The sequence below is a fragment of the Centroberyx affinis genome, unplaced genomic scaffold (assembly GCF_046629955.1).
Source record: "Centroberyx affinis isolate AG114_WGS23_722 - 3 ecotype Tasmania unplaced genomic scaffold, CSIRO-AGI_Caff_v1 ptg005617l_1, whole genome shotgun sequence".
Taxonomy (NCBI): Eukaryota; Metazoa; Chordata; class Actinopteri; order Beryciformes; family Berycidae; genus Centroberyx; species Centroberyx affinis.
The window spans coordinates 5,167-21,508 of NW_027282827.1; the positions used below are offsets into that span (position 1 = coordinate 5,167).

Sequence of the window (16,342 nt, forward strand, 5' to 3'; positions counted from 1 at the left end):
TTCATTTCCTTCCTCAACCAGCAAACCCTTCAGTTCAAAAATATGAGAAATAATGAGCAATGAAAATAATAATTGATAAAATAAATAAAATAAAGAATTTGATGGTTGGTCATCTGAATTGATTGAAAATGTTTTCTCATATTTTTGTGATGACGAGCAAATTATTAAAATAGGTGATCATATTTGTTTTTACATGACGTATTTATTCAGCTACAGCAGGTTTCTGCTTTTCAGTGTTAAGTGAATTAAAGGTTAATTAGTTAATTATAGAGAGTTTTTATTCAGGAGGTTGTGTTCAAATCCACATAAACCAAATTATAATCATCAATTATATAATCAGGATTTCTCCCCAGTCAAAACCAGACCTGATGTAAAATCTAATTCAGTTTGATAAAATACATCAAGATGAAATGACTATTTAATATGGATTTGAATTTTCCCTCATATAAGGCATCCATTTATCTATATCTATACTTTATATCTACAGCCTATTGACTTCTACACATATTAGTCTGGTTGATTCAGTATTAAGGGATAAACTTGAATAGGAATAAAATTTACTGTAAAAAAATATTTCAAATACAAAAAGGTATGAAAATCAGTTCAGTGGATGGAGGACTGCAGGTCAGACAGACTGATCTAAACTCTGCATCCATCAGTCCATCATCAGTCCATCAGTCCATCATCAGTCCATCATCAGTCCATCATCAGTCCATCATCAGTCTGTCCTCTATATAGATCTACTTTATACTGTGAGCAAAACTCATTGAGAAAATGTCTCCGCCTCGTTAAATGATCCTTATGGATTCTGCTGAAGGTTCAGAGTTTAAACATGAAACACAAAACTCGCTGTTACAAAGTCGTTCCAGTAAAGTTTCAGTAAAGTTCCAGTAAAGTTTCAGTAAAGTTTCAGTAAAGTTCCAGTAAAGTTACAGTTAGGTTTCAGGTCCAAACTTGAGAGACAGAAACTTAAACATTAGAAAGACAAAAAATATCATCTGGTGTTTGTTTACCAAAAAACTTTTTTGAAGCACAACTGGACTTTATGAATCAGGTTATTTGTATTATTTTGCTGCAGCTGTATGAAATACTACATAGTACTAATTACCTTACAGTACTACATAATTACCTTACAGTACTACCTTACAGTACTACATAATTACCTTACATTACTTCCCAGTACCTTACTGGTTCTGAGCCTCAGTCTCCCTGCTGGTTCCAGATGATCTGACTGGTTTGTCACAACCAGTTTACATCTTTATACTGGTAATTATGACCAGGTCAGTGTTCTGCTGGTCTGGTCTGGTCTGGTCGTGGTTTGTACTGGTCTGGTTTGGTTTGGTCTGGTTTGGTTTGGTCTGGTTTAGTCTGGTCTGGTCTGGTCTGGTCTGACAGTCTATATGAAGATGTTTCATTATTATTCATTAATCTGTTCTCTGGTTGTAATTCTTTGTAGTTTTATCTTCCCTCTCTCTCTCTCTTATCTACTTCCTGTTCTCCAGTTCCCCTGACGATCATTAGGTGTGATTAATATCAGTTCAGTGATTATCAGTAAATAATATGTGGAGCAGGACAGAGCTTTTATTCCCTTCATACCTTCATGTTCCCTTCATCCCCGGTGTAACGGACAGATCGGTAACAGCCGCAACTCCCTGTGTCAGTTTATCTGCTGAGGAACTGATCACACATATTGATCTGCCTCGTCTCTTTCCTGGTCAGAATCAGAATCAGACACACATACAAGGAAATTTGACTTTGGTTAAAAGCCCCAGCTCCCGTGTCTTACATTCATACAGCCTACATAACATTAACACCTAGCCCACACACACACACACACACACACATACTTCCCTACCACACTTAGCCATTTGCACAACCATGACAATACATACACATACAATGACATCACACATACAATGACATCACACATACAATGACATCAGAGTCATTAATCCGTGTAGATGCTGAGTGTTACTGAGCTGTGTGTCAGTTAGAACCAGGAGCTTCTCTGGAAGAAGAAAAGGAGTTAAAGTGAAGTAGAGCAGTGGTTCTCAACGTGGGGTCCGGGGACCACCAGGAGTCCTTGAGGGCGTTCCGGGGGGTCCCCAGCCAATTGATTAATTGTTAAACTTCACCATTATTTAATTTACAAGAAGTTTGACACGATTAGAGAACTAAAGAATGTAGAAGAATGATTGTTTTGATGATAGTTTCTCTGTTATCTCTCTACCTGCAACACAGACAGTCATGGAGTTCTGGACAAAATCATATCTGATAATAAAAATATTGTCAGATTTGGGTTTGAGAGACAAAATCTTATAAAATGGGGGTCCGGGGCTCAAATGTGGACTAAACTAGAGGTGCTTGATATGAAAAAGGTTGAGAATCACTGAAGTAGAGGAAGGTTTCTCTCTATCTGATCCATATCTGTGTGAGTTTTGTATTTTCTGAAGCTGTTTTCTGTTCAGTGGGAGATGCGATGGATTCTTCAGGCGGTGGATCAGCCTGTCGTATCTTAACAAGTAATCCATGATTACGCATTAAGATTATCGATCATATTGAAAACCCAATTTAATTGCAGTAATCTAATTACTTTCTCTTTGCCTTGACCTTCATTCCTCAGATGTTGTTTAGCCGACTAATATGTGGAGCGGCGCTCAGATGGATTTGAGTGTAAATCTGCAGATTGTCTTGTTAAATCACGCCGGCCGTCCCTCTATTAACATAAAAGCTTCTGTTCATTAACCTCAGGCGACTCTGCGGCAGGAGGAGCAGGAAGGCAGCGGGAGAGGAGGGAGAGATCAGCAGGAGGGAGAGATCAGCAGGTCAGAGGAAGCCGCTCACATTTATTCAGTTTTTAACGAACAGGCGGATCAGACAGCAGAGAGGCTTCGTTCAGATGAAACCACAGAAGAAGAAGCAGACGTGTGAAGGTGAAGCTTCTCCCTCTGCATCAGCTTCATTCCTCTTTTTAAACATCAGTGGGTTTAATGGATGTGTGTTCAGATTATGAATCACCTGTAAGAGGAATCAGCAGGTGCAGCGGAGGTCGAACCACCTGAACTCACTTCATCCAGCACTTTATTTACAGAATATTCTAGTTTAGCTTCTGTTAGAGCCGACAGAAATCTATCAAGTCAGTTCTTAACATCAAACTGATGTCAGTTGTGTCAGTTTGGGTCTTTGAAGGAAATGAAGACAGAAACATAACTGGTTTGTGTTCATATCAGTGATGGTTTCCCTCATGATGACTGTTCAGCAGGTTAAAGGTCAGACAGTTTGAGGATTTTGGGGTTTAAAGACAGGAAGTGATGCGTGTGACCCAGCTCTCCCTCCACAGCTGCACAAAACCTGCAGGTGAAGAAGAAAACCAGAACTGAACATGGAAGCGTTTATTATAATAAAATCAGGCAATAAAAAAGCTGAGTAAACAATAACCTCCAGTCAGTCATCTTGAGGAAAAAAATACCATAATAAGCAAAAATCAACTCATTTATGTTTCCCTAAATGCTCACAGAGCTCCATCAGTTTGACACAACTTCCAGTCATGTATAACCTACTATGAATTATGTCCTATAGATTTATTTCAGCACAGAAAACTGTTTTCTCTCCGCTATATAATAAAATAAGTCGCTGCCTCAGTGAGACTCGGTCAGATCCTTCAGCCTTACAGACAGACACCACTGCTCTTTTCCACACAAACCGACTCTGGATCAGTAAAAAGCACGAGGCTATCTGTAATTCCCCAGCAGGTAATAAAGCACCGGACTACAGTGTTTGTACCGCAGCTGCGGTGTGAAGCTGCCGGTGCGTCCCGCAGGCTGCAGCCCGTCCCGTCCCGTCCCGTCCCGTCCCGTGCCGTCCCGGCCGGCCGCCACATATCTGCACCGACAGCACATTTTTCTTCCCCCTTCTCTCACGCGCGGCCATCAAAGTGCAACACCGGTCAAAAGTCCATGTCGGGAAAGCCATGTTGAGGTGCCACAAAGCGGGGGCACCGGCGCACCGACCCTCCGCCTCTCCGGTCCGGCCGGGCGGCAGCGCACTCCGCCGGCTGCAGCAGGATGCGCGCAGCGCTGCGAGCATGTAGCTTCAGCCCGCAGGGAGCAGGACGCAGGCTGGGCTCCGGCTGATCCGCCGCCGTGATACCGGGCCGAACCGGACCGAACCGGGCTGCGTGGATCCCGCGGGGAGGAGGTCCCGCCTGGTTACTATGCAAACAGCAGCGACTGCGGAAATAAACAAGGGGGGAGTCGCTGAATCCATGCAACTTCTGCACAAAGTGTGAGCCGAGCCGAGCCGAGCCGAGCCGAGCCAAGCCAAGCCGAGCCAAGCAGAGCCACCGGTCAGCCGTGCCGTGCCGTGCCGTGCCAGGCTTGGACCGCAGTCAAACAGCAGGAGGGAAGAAAACACCGCTGCTGCTCCTCTTCCCTCCTTCTCTCTCTTTTTTTCGGGATTATTTCAGCAGCGTCGCCTCCCTCCAGCCTCAGAATCATTATTTATTTATTTATTTATTTTTTTAGATTATTTTTGTCTTTTTTTTTCAGTCTCAGACTTTCCTGCCAGCGGGCCGAGAATGAAGCTTTCCGTCTGACTGTGTAAAGTTTCTCACCTACACTTTAACATTGCAATGGTACGCAAGTATAACTCTATAACTCTATCATCTGTAACTATAAATCTATGACTCTATGGCTCTAGAACCTGATCATCTATAATTCTGTGAATCTATAATCTATAATATTGAACTCTCCACAGACTTGGACTGTAGAAATGTGTTTTATCCTGCAGCCTAAAGACCTGACCACTGTCAGCTGTTTAATTAGCTATGTTTTATTATTATTAGGCTATTATTATTATCATTATTATTATTGTTATTATTATTATTATTAGTAGTAGTAGTAGTGGTAGTAGTAGTAGCCTAGTAGTAGGACTAGTATTAGTATTAGTAGGCTATTTTTATTAGTATTATTATTATTATAGCAGCTGTTCTGACAACTGGCCTCATCATCATATAAACTTGATATTGGAGCTGCACCTCTGTGTTGTCTTATACAAGGTGGATAGATAGATAGGTAGATAGATAGATAGATACTAGTTTCTGTTCTGCAGGCAGGAGGGAGTGAATGCAGTGAAGCGCGTTCTCGGGTGCTCGTACACGACGGGAGGTTTTTTTTTTTTTTTTTTTTTTTTTTTTTTTTTTTTTTTTTTGGCCCAATCAGACCGGACGCTGCGTTTCAAATCCCGACTGCTCGCCCAACCAGAGGGCGGTCAGAGAACGTGTCTGTGACGTGGCGGGTCCTGATTGGCCGAGCAGCCCGCGGCAGCAGCGGATGGAGGCGCTGCGGAGGCAGAAGAGCCGCGCGGTCCGGCTCAGTGCGCAAGAATGTGCGGCCGGTCCGAGCGCAAAGTGTGTTAGAGAATAATGCAGGAGGCCGAGAGGAGGATCCATCCGTCTGATAAATCTCTAGATTCACTGTGAAAAATCAGTCATGTTCCAACACAAGCCCAGAGGGGGATTACGGCTTGTGTGTGGAGCTCAATAATGAGTTTAGTGTGAATTTATTGCACTTTATAATATTTTATCTCCTATCGTATCACTATAATATTCCTATAATATATCTATAATATTCCTATAGGGACCTAACGTGCGTCTGTGGTACACAATAGTGATTTTATTGCACATTATGGTATTTTATCTCCTATAATATTCCCATGATATTCCTATAGAGACTGACAGTGTGTGTGTGTGGTGCTCAGTAATGAGTTTAGTGTGACTTTATTGTACTTGATGGTATTTCTATCTCCTGTGGCTTAAAGGAGCTTACAGTGTGTGTGTGTGTGTGTGTGTGTGTGTGTGTGTGTGTGGGGTAGCCTATAGTTAACAGTGAGGTTATAGTCAACGTGTTGCACTTAATGGTGTTTTAATCTCTCATGGTATGAGTATAATATTCCTGTAATATTCCTATAGGGAGCTGCGGTGTGTCTGTAGTGATTTTATGGTTCTTTGTGGTATTTTATAATTTCCTGTGGCGTCACTACTGTACTGCTGTAGTGTTGCTGTGATGTTTGTGTCCTTCTGGAAATTCACCGCCACAGCTCTTCAGCATAAGGCTTCACACTGACTGTATTATCAGTGATGTTTAGCCTCCTGCAGCTCGGCGGGTTAACTCGGTGTGTGTGTGTGTGTGTGTGTGTGTGTGTGTGTGTGTGTGTGTGTGTGTGTGTGTGTGTGTGTGTGTGTGTGTGTGTGTGTGTGTGTGTGCAGCAGCAGTAGAGTCTCTGTCTCTGCTGGATGTTTTCTAGAGGGCGCACGACCCACTTCTGCCTCCGAGCCAAACTTTTCCTCCTGCAGCCTCGGCGGGTCTGAGTGTGACTCCAGACCCCGCCGGCAGGAAGCTTCTGTTTCAGGATCCACAACACACTAAAACATACCGCGTGACGCCGAGCGGCATCATGAATATCCGCTGAACATGTATGACTGTTTGCAGGAGCAGGTGTCGGTAAATCCTCGTCCCTGCGCGGCTGTACGGGATCAGACCGTCAGCTCTGCTCCATCTGTACAGACCGACTCACTCAGTCCACAAGTCAGCAGGAGTTTCCCTGTATGGATCTATCTGACGGTAATAATATCATATCATAATCACAGTATCATATCAGCCCGCCGGGGTCAGGAGGCCGCGGCGCCGCGCGCTTACATAAGCTGTGGAAGAGTTGGACTGATTGGCAATCTCCATCTCACATGCCTCTCATTGATATTATATAATTGTGTGTGTGGGGGGGAGATGCGGTTATGTAAAGTTGAATGGACTTGATTAGGACTGTTACTGTCTGATCTGCCCGGCTGCAGCTCCACACCGCTCAATAAACACAAACCTACATCATATTCTGTGAGGATATTATTAGTTTATGCATGGAGAGCTGAGAGCATGAAGCAGCTTATTACCTGCTTTGGGAACGTGAAGGCTAAATAATAACAACAATAATAATAGTAGGCTAATAATAATAATAGGCTAATAATAATAATAATGATAATAATAATAATAGCATAATACTATTGATAATCATTATAATAATAATCATTATTATTTTATTTTCCTGGGCTACATGGTTTCCAAACAGAAAGGATCCCAGTTAAATATGAAAATTAATGAAAGTGGTTAAATTCCCAGTCTGCAGCTCTACTGGATCTACTGGCTTTTATTCCTTCTAGATCTTGTGGATCTACTGGGTCTCAGCTTCTGTTCCCTGCCGGACTCGCCGCCTGTCTGTCAGCTTTTATTGACTTTATTGAATCGGGTGTTTGTGAGTTTTTTGCGCAGGAAAAGACGTTGTGGTTTGTGTGGAAAGTGGTCTGGACACGGAGTTGCAGTGGATTAGAGGCTGCTGGGTTCAGTCTGCTGAGGCAGAGCTTCAGGACTGTGGATCAGTGGGTGTCAGGCAGCGAGCGGCACAGCAGCGCTAATGGACTTGTTTTAGCGCAGGAAGACATTTGGTGTCGGAGAAAGTGGGTTGGATCCAAACTTGTGCTGAAAGCCAGTAGTTTGGAGGACAGGCTGCGGGCTGTGCGGGCTGTGCGGGCTGTGCGGGCTGGGCCACGCTCTCCACAACTTCATTTATTTCCAAAGAGCCTCCGCTTCCCTCCGCCGCTGCAGACGCATTGTGTTACCTGCGCTGGATTTATTCCACTTCTTCCTTGATAATGCATGCGTAAACTAAAACCAAACGCTGTTTTCTCTCCGCCGGCTCCCGGGAAGTTTTTTTTTTTTTTTTTGCCATGAAAACATTTCGTCAGCGAATCAGAGCTGCGGCGAAATTTCACGTCGCAACACTGTGATCAATAACAATCAATAAGCCGACTGTCTGATCAGTTTCATCTCGATACGTCTGAGCCGCGCGGGATCCCGGAGCACACAACTCCGCACACAACAACGGCAGCGCGGATTACTTCTGAAATTGCAAGCGGAGAATTGATGTTGTGGGACTGTAATCAATAACCAGACTGTCTGATCAGTTTCGGCTCTGTTCGCCGGTTGAACCGCAGCTCGCAGCCACACAGACGCATTCCGGGCTGAGTGCGGTCCGGTGCACGGGAGGGAGAGACAGGCTGGCTGCGTGCGGAGCGGAGTGGTGGCGCTCCTCTCTGCGTCCGGGACACAAACCGACTCTCTTTACCGTCTCCTGTTGGAGATAAATTACTTCAACGGAAAGCAGCTGTCGGCTGTCGAGGCGAGGCGGTTCGTCTGGCCGCTCGGGATCCCGTTTGCTTTCTGCCTTCCCCCCGTTCAAACCTCCGCTCAGACTCCGCCGCCGCCGCACCGCGCCCTCACCTCGCTGCTCCGTCCGAGCCGGGCTGCACCGGGGAGCCGCACCGCCGCACGCCGGCCAGAGCGCACCGCAGGACGAATAGATATGTTGCCGAGGTCCGCCGGCGCCCGCGGCTCTCTGACCGTCTCTGATTTGTGGTGAAATGCGGTTTCTGGAGGTTTCGGAGCTTCGCACCGTCCGGCCGCTCTCGCCCCCCCACCCCGGGCTTTCCTGTGATTGTTTTTAACGGGACTTTTCTCTTGTTGGAGATGTTATTCGTGTCTGGGCTGAAAGTTGTGCGCTCCCCGGCGGAGGGCCTCTAACAGGTCCGGACAGTACATGTAACCCGAGGCGGGGTCAAAGTTCAGCGCTGGTTGGAAATGTGAAAGCAAGAGGCAAAGGAGGGCTCTATTTTCCCCTCACTCTCTCTCTCTTTTTCTGTTCTGTCTCTCCTTTTTTTCCTGTTCACACACTCTCACACACTCACCACACACACACACATACACATACACACACATACACAGCCATTACGCACACACGGGCGTACGCACGCGCATACACACACACAGACACTCACACACACATACACACACCATCAACACGCAGGCTGGAGTTACAGTAACACACACACCACACACACACTCACACACACACATACACATACACACACACCTTCCAGATCTAAGATTAGATACAACAGATATGTATTCTCCGCTATGTCTAACACAGGTAAGTTTGCTTCAACTTCAACTTTTTCAAATCCATTAACGTTGTTTCCTTGCAGCGCGGCAGACTTCAGACTGTTTACTGTGGGCCGGGACAGTATAGAGTGTTTCCTATAGTCAGATGGAACTTTGCGCTGCAGTCAGTCTGTCAGACTTGGCCTCTCCTCGCTGCAGCACATGGCGGATGGCGCCTATATCTGCTCCAAATCCGCTCTTTGCATGCGCAGTGTTTCTGTTTGTCGACACTTTTGGCAACCGGGCAACTTTTCCGAATAAATAATCTGCTGCAGAACCGAGAGCGGCGCGTGTGTTTTTTAGGCGGAGGTTTGTGTCGCTGGAGACCGAGCGGCAGGCAGTGTGAACCTGAACCTGAACCCGGCCCGGCTGCAGCTCGTATAGCAGCCTATAGGCTCCTGCTGCTCCGCTCCGGTCTGGGCTGGAGGAGGTTTTCCTCCGTGCGGCAGACCGGCAGTCTGCACACACGCAGTTATATTCCCTTTAAACACCATAATGCGCATCATTTGGATATTCGCACACATGTAAACTTTATGCATTTTAATCGGCTTGTTGATTATATTTTTATTCCAACTTTCCAACTCTGATCAAACTCGCTAAACTGAGAGTCCTGTGCAGAGACACTTTCACATTCTGATCAGTATTTCAGCATTAGAAGCCTGGTAGTTGATCTGGATCAGTTTGTCAGTCTGGTTGTTGTTTCTGGAGGTTTCTGCTGCTGCTCTCTTCGGGCTCAGGCGGTTTTTCCTCCTGCAGGAACATTTACACTTCAGCTTCAACTTCAACTTCAACTTCAACTTCACTCTGGTGCAGAAAGTCAGTTGGTTCACGGTGTTCTTCACACTGCAGAGAAGAATGAATTATCAGCTGCTTCATTTAGTCCTTCAGTCGCATTTCGCATGGGGAATCCTGCCGTGTGAATTTAAAGTAAACAGAAAGTGTGTTTCCTCAGACTGCTGCTGCTGTGTTTCAGGCCCGCAGCTGCTGCAGGATCAGAAACACAGAGACAGAAACAGGACCAGGCCTGGATTTTAGATTTTCCTCAGGAATGCGCAGGAGCGGCGGCCCATATTTCACAGCGTCGTGTTTCTGTCAGGGGTGAGATGAGGTGACACAGCACAGCCACGTTAAGCCAAATGTAATCAACCAGCTCGGAGGAAAATGCCGTTTCTTTCTGCAGAACACAGAGCGGACTGTCATGCTGATTTATTTTTTATTCAAATCCCAGTTTGATTGAAGCCAAATTGTGTATCAGCATATCAATACAATCACATTAAACCTTATTATTTATCTTTTCTCCTTTTTAAAATCACTCTTCCTTTCCCGTGCTCTAGGTTTGTGCTCAGGGTCAAAGGTTAAAACAGTGTGTGTGTGTGTATGTGTGTGTGTGTGTGTGTGTGTGTGTGTGTGTGTGAGAGAGAGATCTGGATATTTTGGCTTCATGCTCCTCTATTGGAATTAGCTTTGTTACAAATTATTGAAATTGCCCATCACTTCTATCAATAAGAATTAAAATAATTTGTGTCATTTTAAGCGTCCTACAATTTACCTGGAATTGTATTTAAATATTTAAAATTTTAACATCTGAAACATTTACATTTTCTTTGAGCAAATTATTTAAAATGGATTTTATTCTGTCAGAATGGGCAGTAAATTAGACTAACAGTCACATTTTATCCTGTTTTTTAATAATAAGACGGTTGAAATTCATCTACCTCAAATTCCAGAAATAACAGGATTTATTGATATTTAATTCTAACAATTTAAATCAGTGGATTTATTGATGATTATTGATGCTTAATGTGCATAAAAACTGGAGGTTTTATTAATGGACAAAACTGTCAGAAATCTCACAGTTTGGAAATATGAATCTGACAGAAAGAAGAATATTCTGTCAGAAACAACAGGAGCAGTGAATATAGAAATCTGCCTGCTTATTAATCTGAAACATTTGAAGCATGTTGATGTTTTCTAAACTGACCTCAGACCAGCTTCACTTCATATGTAGCGACCCGTCATCAGTGGAAAACCACAGCTGATCGACTCTATTGATTATGGCTTTTGGTTTGTGCGGCTTTTATGAATACAAACATCTTCAGCTTCTCTCTGTTTTCAGACAGTTTATGATTTTCTGACTGTCAGAAACATCAGAAACATAAAACCTTTACATGTAATCTGATTATCAGTGCAGTGAAACTGATAATGAACAGAATCAGTCTTTGTCCATCTCAGACCAATTCTGCTGAACGTCATTTTTACAATCATAATGTGTAATATATATAATGCGTTTTAGGGTTTGACAGATATATATAATTTTGCTGGTATTGTCCATTAAAAAAAAAAAAAATCAGATATCATCCACCTCTCATATGATGAAGGTTATTTTCTGCACATTTTAGCTATTCATTTAATTGTTCAGTTATGTTTTTTGTAAATTAATTCTTCATTTTAAGGCCGAACGTCTCCCAGAGTTTCCCTAATATTGAATATGTGTGTTATCACTAAAATGATTTCATCAGTCCGGTGTCAGTGGAGAGTTTTAGTGTCCCAGGATGCTCTGAACGTCTCGGAGGCTTTTCACCCCGATGAGAAGAAAATGCAGGTTGAAACACTGAAGACGTGGGATTTTTTTTTTGGCATGAAAATTGTCAAATTTAAAGATATTGAATATTGGCACAGGATATTAGCTGTCGGTGACTTCAGCCTGAAAATATGAGTCTCGGCCTCGTAAAGCTCGTATCAGCTGAGTCCGGCTCCTCCATGTGTTCTGCAGTCAGAGTTCTGTTCTGGATAAAAACGCAGGAGGAAACCGTCTGATCAGTGACGGGAACCAAAGTCTTGATCCAAAGAAAAATAAATCGAGTCTAAAGATATTGAATATTGGCGCAAAATATCGCGTATCGGCGACTTCGGTGTAAAAATACCGGTATCGGTTTTCAAAACCCGAATCTGTTGAACCGCTTTGTGTCTGTCCGGCTCCAGAAGAGATTTTTCTCTAATTGTCCTTCATCAGGAGGTTTGAGTTTGTCGTCCTGCTGTCAGTGAGGCTGCTGTCTTCCTTATTTGTCCTCCATTAGTAACGGTTACCGGTTACCGGTTACCGGTTACCGGTCAGCGGCCCTCGGCTCAGTCTGACCGCCGGCCGCAGGACGAGGAAGGAGGGGAAACAGATAATTCCCTCTGTGTGGAGGTGGAGGTGGAGGAGGAGGTGTGGGTGGAGGAGGAGGTGTCAGCAGACGGGGGATTAGCGTTGTTGCTCCTCTAAGTGACTGTTATTCACCGGTTGTTGTTGTTTGGAGCCGTTACATCTGTCAGCAGGGGAACGCAGAGCCTTAGTTACACTCAGACTCACAAAGGGTTTTTCCCTCCGAGTCGAGACGCTAAGAAACGAGCTGAGGAAGGAGGGGGGGGGGGGGAGGAGGAGGAGGGAGGAGGGAGGAGGGAGGGGGTGAGGGGGGGAGCAGGCCGGAGCCAGCAGCTGCTCCGGAGCGACAGAACAGTCAGGAAACGTGTCAGGAACCAATCGGCCGCTCTGTGGAATGTGGCGGGGCCCGGGTTCAGGGCTCAGGGTTCAGGATCCTCTGTGGAACGTGGCGGGGCCCGGGCTCAGGGTTCAGGGTTCAGGGTTCAGGGTTCAGGATCCTCTGTGGAACGCTCCGCACCGCCGCCGCCGTCCCGGTGAGCCGCCCCGGGACGCGGAGGCACACCGCTACACACAGAAACCACAAATAACAAAAGGCCTTATCGGAGTCCAGGAGTGATATTTCAGAGCTTATTGGCTGAAGCCGGCCGCAGAGTAGCCGGAGGCGGTTTGGAGACAAACCCGGCTTCTGGACCGGATCCAACAAGAAACAATGCTGCATTCAGACCAGGATCTGCATGAGGAGGGACAGGGTGTAAAAACATACAGCTGGCTCTAATGCACAGAGAGCAGAGACACTTCTGTTACTCGTCAGGTTTTATCTGACTGCAGGTCTGAGATGTTGATCAGAGGTTTGACCTCCAGCTGGAAAAACTGTTGTGTACTTCCTATTTTAAAAAAAATATTTAACCCCAAAAGGTTCTTTTAAAAAATAACACGTCACAAGCATAAAGTAACATTCAAACATCATGAATATTTCGATAACTTAATTTTCAGAAAGAACCTTATAATTCCAAAGTAGATTTAGCTTGTGGATAATTTGCTGTTATGTGTTTTGTTTGTTTATACGTCTATCTGCACATACATGTGTGTGTGCAGCACTTGCGGCAGTGTGTGTGTGTGTGTGTGTGTGTGTGTGTGTGTGTGTGTGTGTGTGTGTGTGTGTGTGTGTGTGTGTGTGTGTGTGTGTAGCTGATAATGTAGTATCCACATGCCGCCCCAGTCAGAGGCATTTGCACGTATCAAGATGTGTGTGAGCCGCTTTGATCTATGAATAGTCGAGTGGAGGAGGAGGAGGAGGAGGAGGAGGAGAGCCAGGCCCGAGGAGAAACCCAGGGCCTCTCGCCCCCCCGACGGGACTCCTGCCCCCCCCCCCCCCCCTCCCCCCAATCCCACAACCCCTTCCCCGCTCGGCCCAACACCGAGGGGCTTTATCAAAATAAGAAATGTTCCATAATGATGCTTCGCCTGTGTTTGTGTGTGTGCGTGTATGTGTGTGTGTGTGTGTGTGTGTGTGTGTGTGTATGTGTGTGTGTATGTGTGTGTGTGTGTGTGTGTGTGTGTGTGTGCAGTAAGGTAGATTTGTCAGATTTGTCGTCTTCGTTGTTTCATAATGATGTGACTGTTGTTCCGTCTTGTTTCTGCCGGTCAGACTGACAGACTGAACTGTCTGAGCTGGAGATGAAACCAGTTCTAGCTCTGGAGCTGAGATCCAGGACCTGAAGCCTGTGTGTGTGTGTGTGTGTGTGTGTGTGTGTGTGTGTGAGTGTGTTGTTCTATTAGCGTTAAAACGTTAAAATCATCAATTACACGTTTTATAGAGAGCGTTACCGTCTCAGGCCTGGACAGTGCGGTCTGAGCAGCTTCAGTGTTTATAGTGAGTTCCTCTGTAATAATGTTTTAACTGCATATCAGTGACTGGAAGCTCTTCCTCACTGCTCCGCTCCGCCTGTAGCTCCGCCCCTCGCTCCACCTGTAGCTCCGCCCCTCGCTCCACCTGTAGCTCCGCCCCTCGCTGGGCCGACAGGTGTAATCATGATGTTTATTTGGGTTAAGACTAGGGCTGCAACTAACGATTATTTTCATTGTCGATTAATCTGTGGATTATTTTCTCGATTAATCGATTAGTTGTTTGGTTTATAAAATGTCAGAAAATGGTGAAAAATGTGGATCAGTGTTTCCCAAAGCCCAAGATGACGTCCTCAAATGTCTTGTTTTGTCCACAACCCAAAGATATTCAGTTTACTGTCATAGAGGAGGAAAGAAACCAGAAAATATTCACATTTAAGAAGCTGGAATCAGAGAATTTTGACTTATTTTCCTTAAAAAATTACTCAAACCGATTCATCGATTATCAAAATAGTTGCCGATTAATTTAATAGTTGACAGCTAATGGATTAATGGATTAATGGATTAATGGTTGCAGCTCTGGTTAAGACGTCTGACTGCAGCTTGTTGTTTTGCTCTCAGACTCGACTCTTCTCTTCTCTTCTCTTCTCTTCTCTTCTCCTCTCCTCTCTTCTCTTCTCTTCTCTTCTCTTCTCTTCTCTTCTCTTGCTGTGACCTGCAGCAGTGAAGAAGAGATTTTTTCAGGCCGGTGTTAATTTCCTCGGTCAGACCAGCCGGTGAGCCTGGTTCTGCAGCGGGTTTGATCTGGGTCTGATCCACAACATGCCGTCTAACCGCATTCTTACCCTAATAACTCCCCGGCTCTCATCAGCCAAAGCCCACATAATGCTCCTCTAACCCACCTGTGAGTCTCCACACGCCGCGGTGTGTCTCCACACGCCGCGGTGTGTCTCCACACGCGTGTTCGTCTCCACACGCGTGTTCGTGTGCGTGTGCGGAAAGCCGGTGAGACGCTCCGCTCAGCTCAGCTCTCCGCTCCCCGGCCGGGTTTTAACATTCCTGCCACCGAGCCAAGAGAGACAAGAGAGAGAGACAAGAGAGAGAGACAAGAGAGACAAGAGAGAGACATAGAGAGACAAGAGAGAGACACTCTGCTGCTCTGTGGAGAAACACCTAAAACACACTTGATGTTTTATTAGAATATTTTATAGAAATGTGAATCTGAAAATCTGTCATGTTTCTTCTGATTGTTTTGTGTTGAACTGTTTTCTTGACAGCTGATTATTTTCAGCGGGAAATTATATCGCAGATGAATTTCTCAAGAGAGTTTACTGATTTTTTTCAGGTTATTGTCTGTGTTTTGTCTGTCCTGTGGATGTGTTTGTCTCACCTCCCGTCCCTCTGCCTCCTCCCCCCCCTCAGGATGAATTCCATCCTTTCATCGAAGCCCTGCTGCCCCACGTCCGGGCCTTCGCCTACACCTGGTTCAACCTGCAGGCCCGCAAGAGGAAGTACTTCAAGAAGCACGAGAAGCGCATGTCCAAGGAGGAGGAGCGCGCCGTGAAGGACGAGCTGCTGGGCGAGAAGCCGGAGGTGAAGCAGAAGTGGGCGTCCCGCCTGCTGGCCAAGCTGCGCAAGGACATCCGGCCCGAGTTCAGGGAGGACTTCGTGCTCACGGTCACCGGGAAGAAGCCGCCCTGCTGCGTGCTGTCCAACCCGGACCAGAAGGGCAAGATGAGGCGGATCGACTGCCTGCGCCAGGCGGACAAGGTGTGGCGTCTGGACCTGGTCATGGTGATTTTATTCAAAGGGATTCCCCTCGAAAGTACTGACGGCGAGCGGCTGGTCAAGTCCCCGCAGTGCTCCAACCCCGGCCTGTGTGTGCAGCCGCACCACATCGGGGTTTCGGTCAAGGAGCTGGATCTGTACCTGGCCTACTTCGTGCATTCTGGTAAGTCCAGTTTTGTTGTTTGTGTGTGTGAGTGTGTGTGTGTGTGGGTGTGACCTGTGTGTGTGTGTGTGTGTGTGTGTGTGTGTGTGTGTGTGTGTGTGAGCTGGATGCACAGCAGTGGAGGCGCTCCCTGTTGTCCAGCCTGTGTGAAGCTGGATCTGTTCACAAGGTCCCTGCAGGTCCTTGAAATACTTGAAAGTTTGTGAATTTGAGGGGAAACAAAATCAAGGCCTTGAACGTTTTTGAAAATAGACATAAATAGACATGGGTCATTGAAAGTGCTTGAATTTATATATTTTGTGCAAGAATAGAAATTTAAGTTCAATTTTAAGTTTTTTCTTACTTAACATTAGTAAA

General features: G+C 45.6%; 1 protein-coding gene across 1 annotated transcript; it reads left to right on the forward strand.

The window, feature by feature from the left end:
- Positions 1–8,926: 8,926 nt before the first annotated feature.
- LOC139667542 (nuclear factor 1 A-type) lies at positions 8,927–15,994 on the forward strand (the record flags this gene model as incomplete). The annotated part of the gene is made up of 2 exons (XM_071547027.1): positions 8,927–9,033; positions 15,457–15,994. Coding segments are annotated over exons 1-2 (565 nt in total), but the record flags the coding sequence as incomplete, so codon positions are not given.
- Positions 15,995–16,342: the final 348 nt, after the last annotated feature.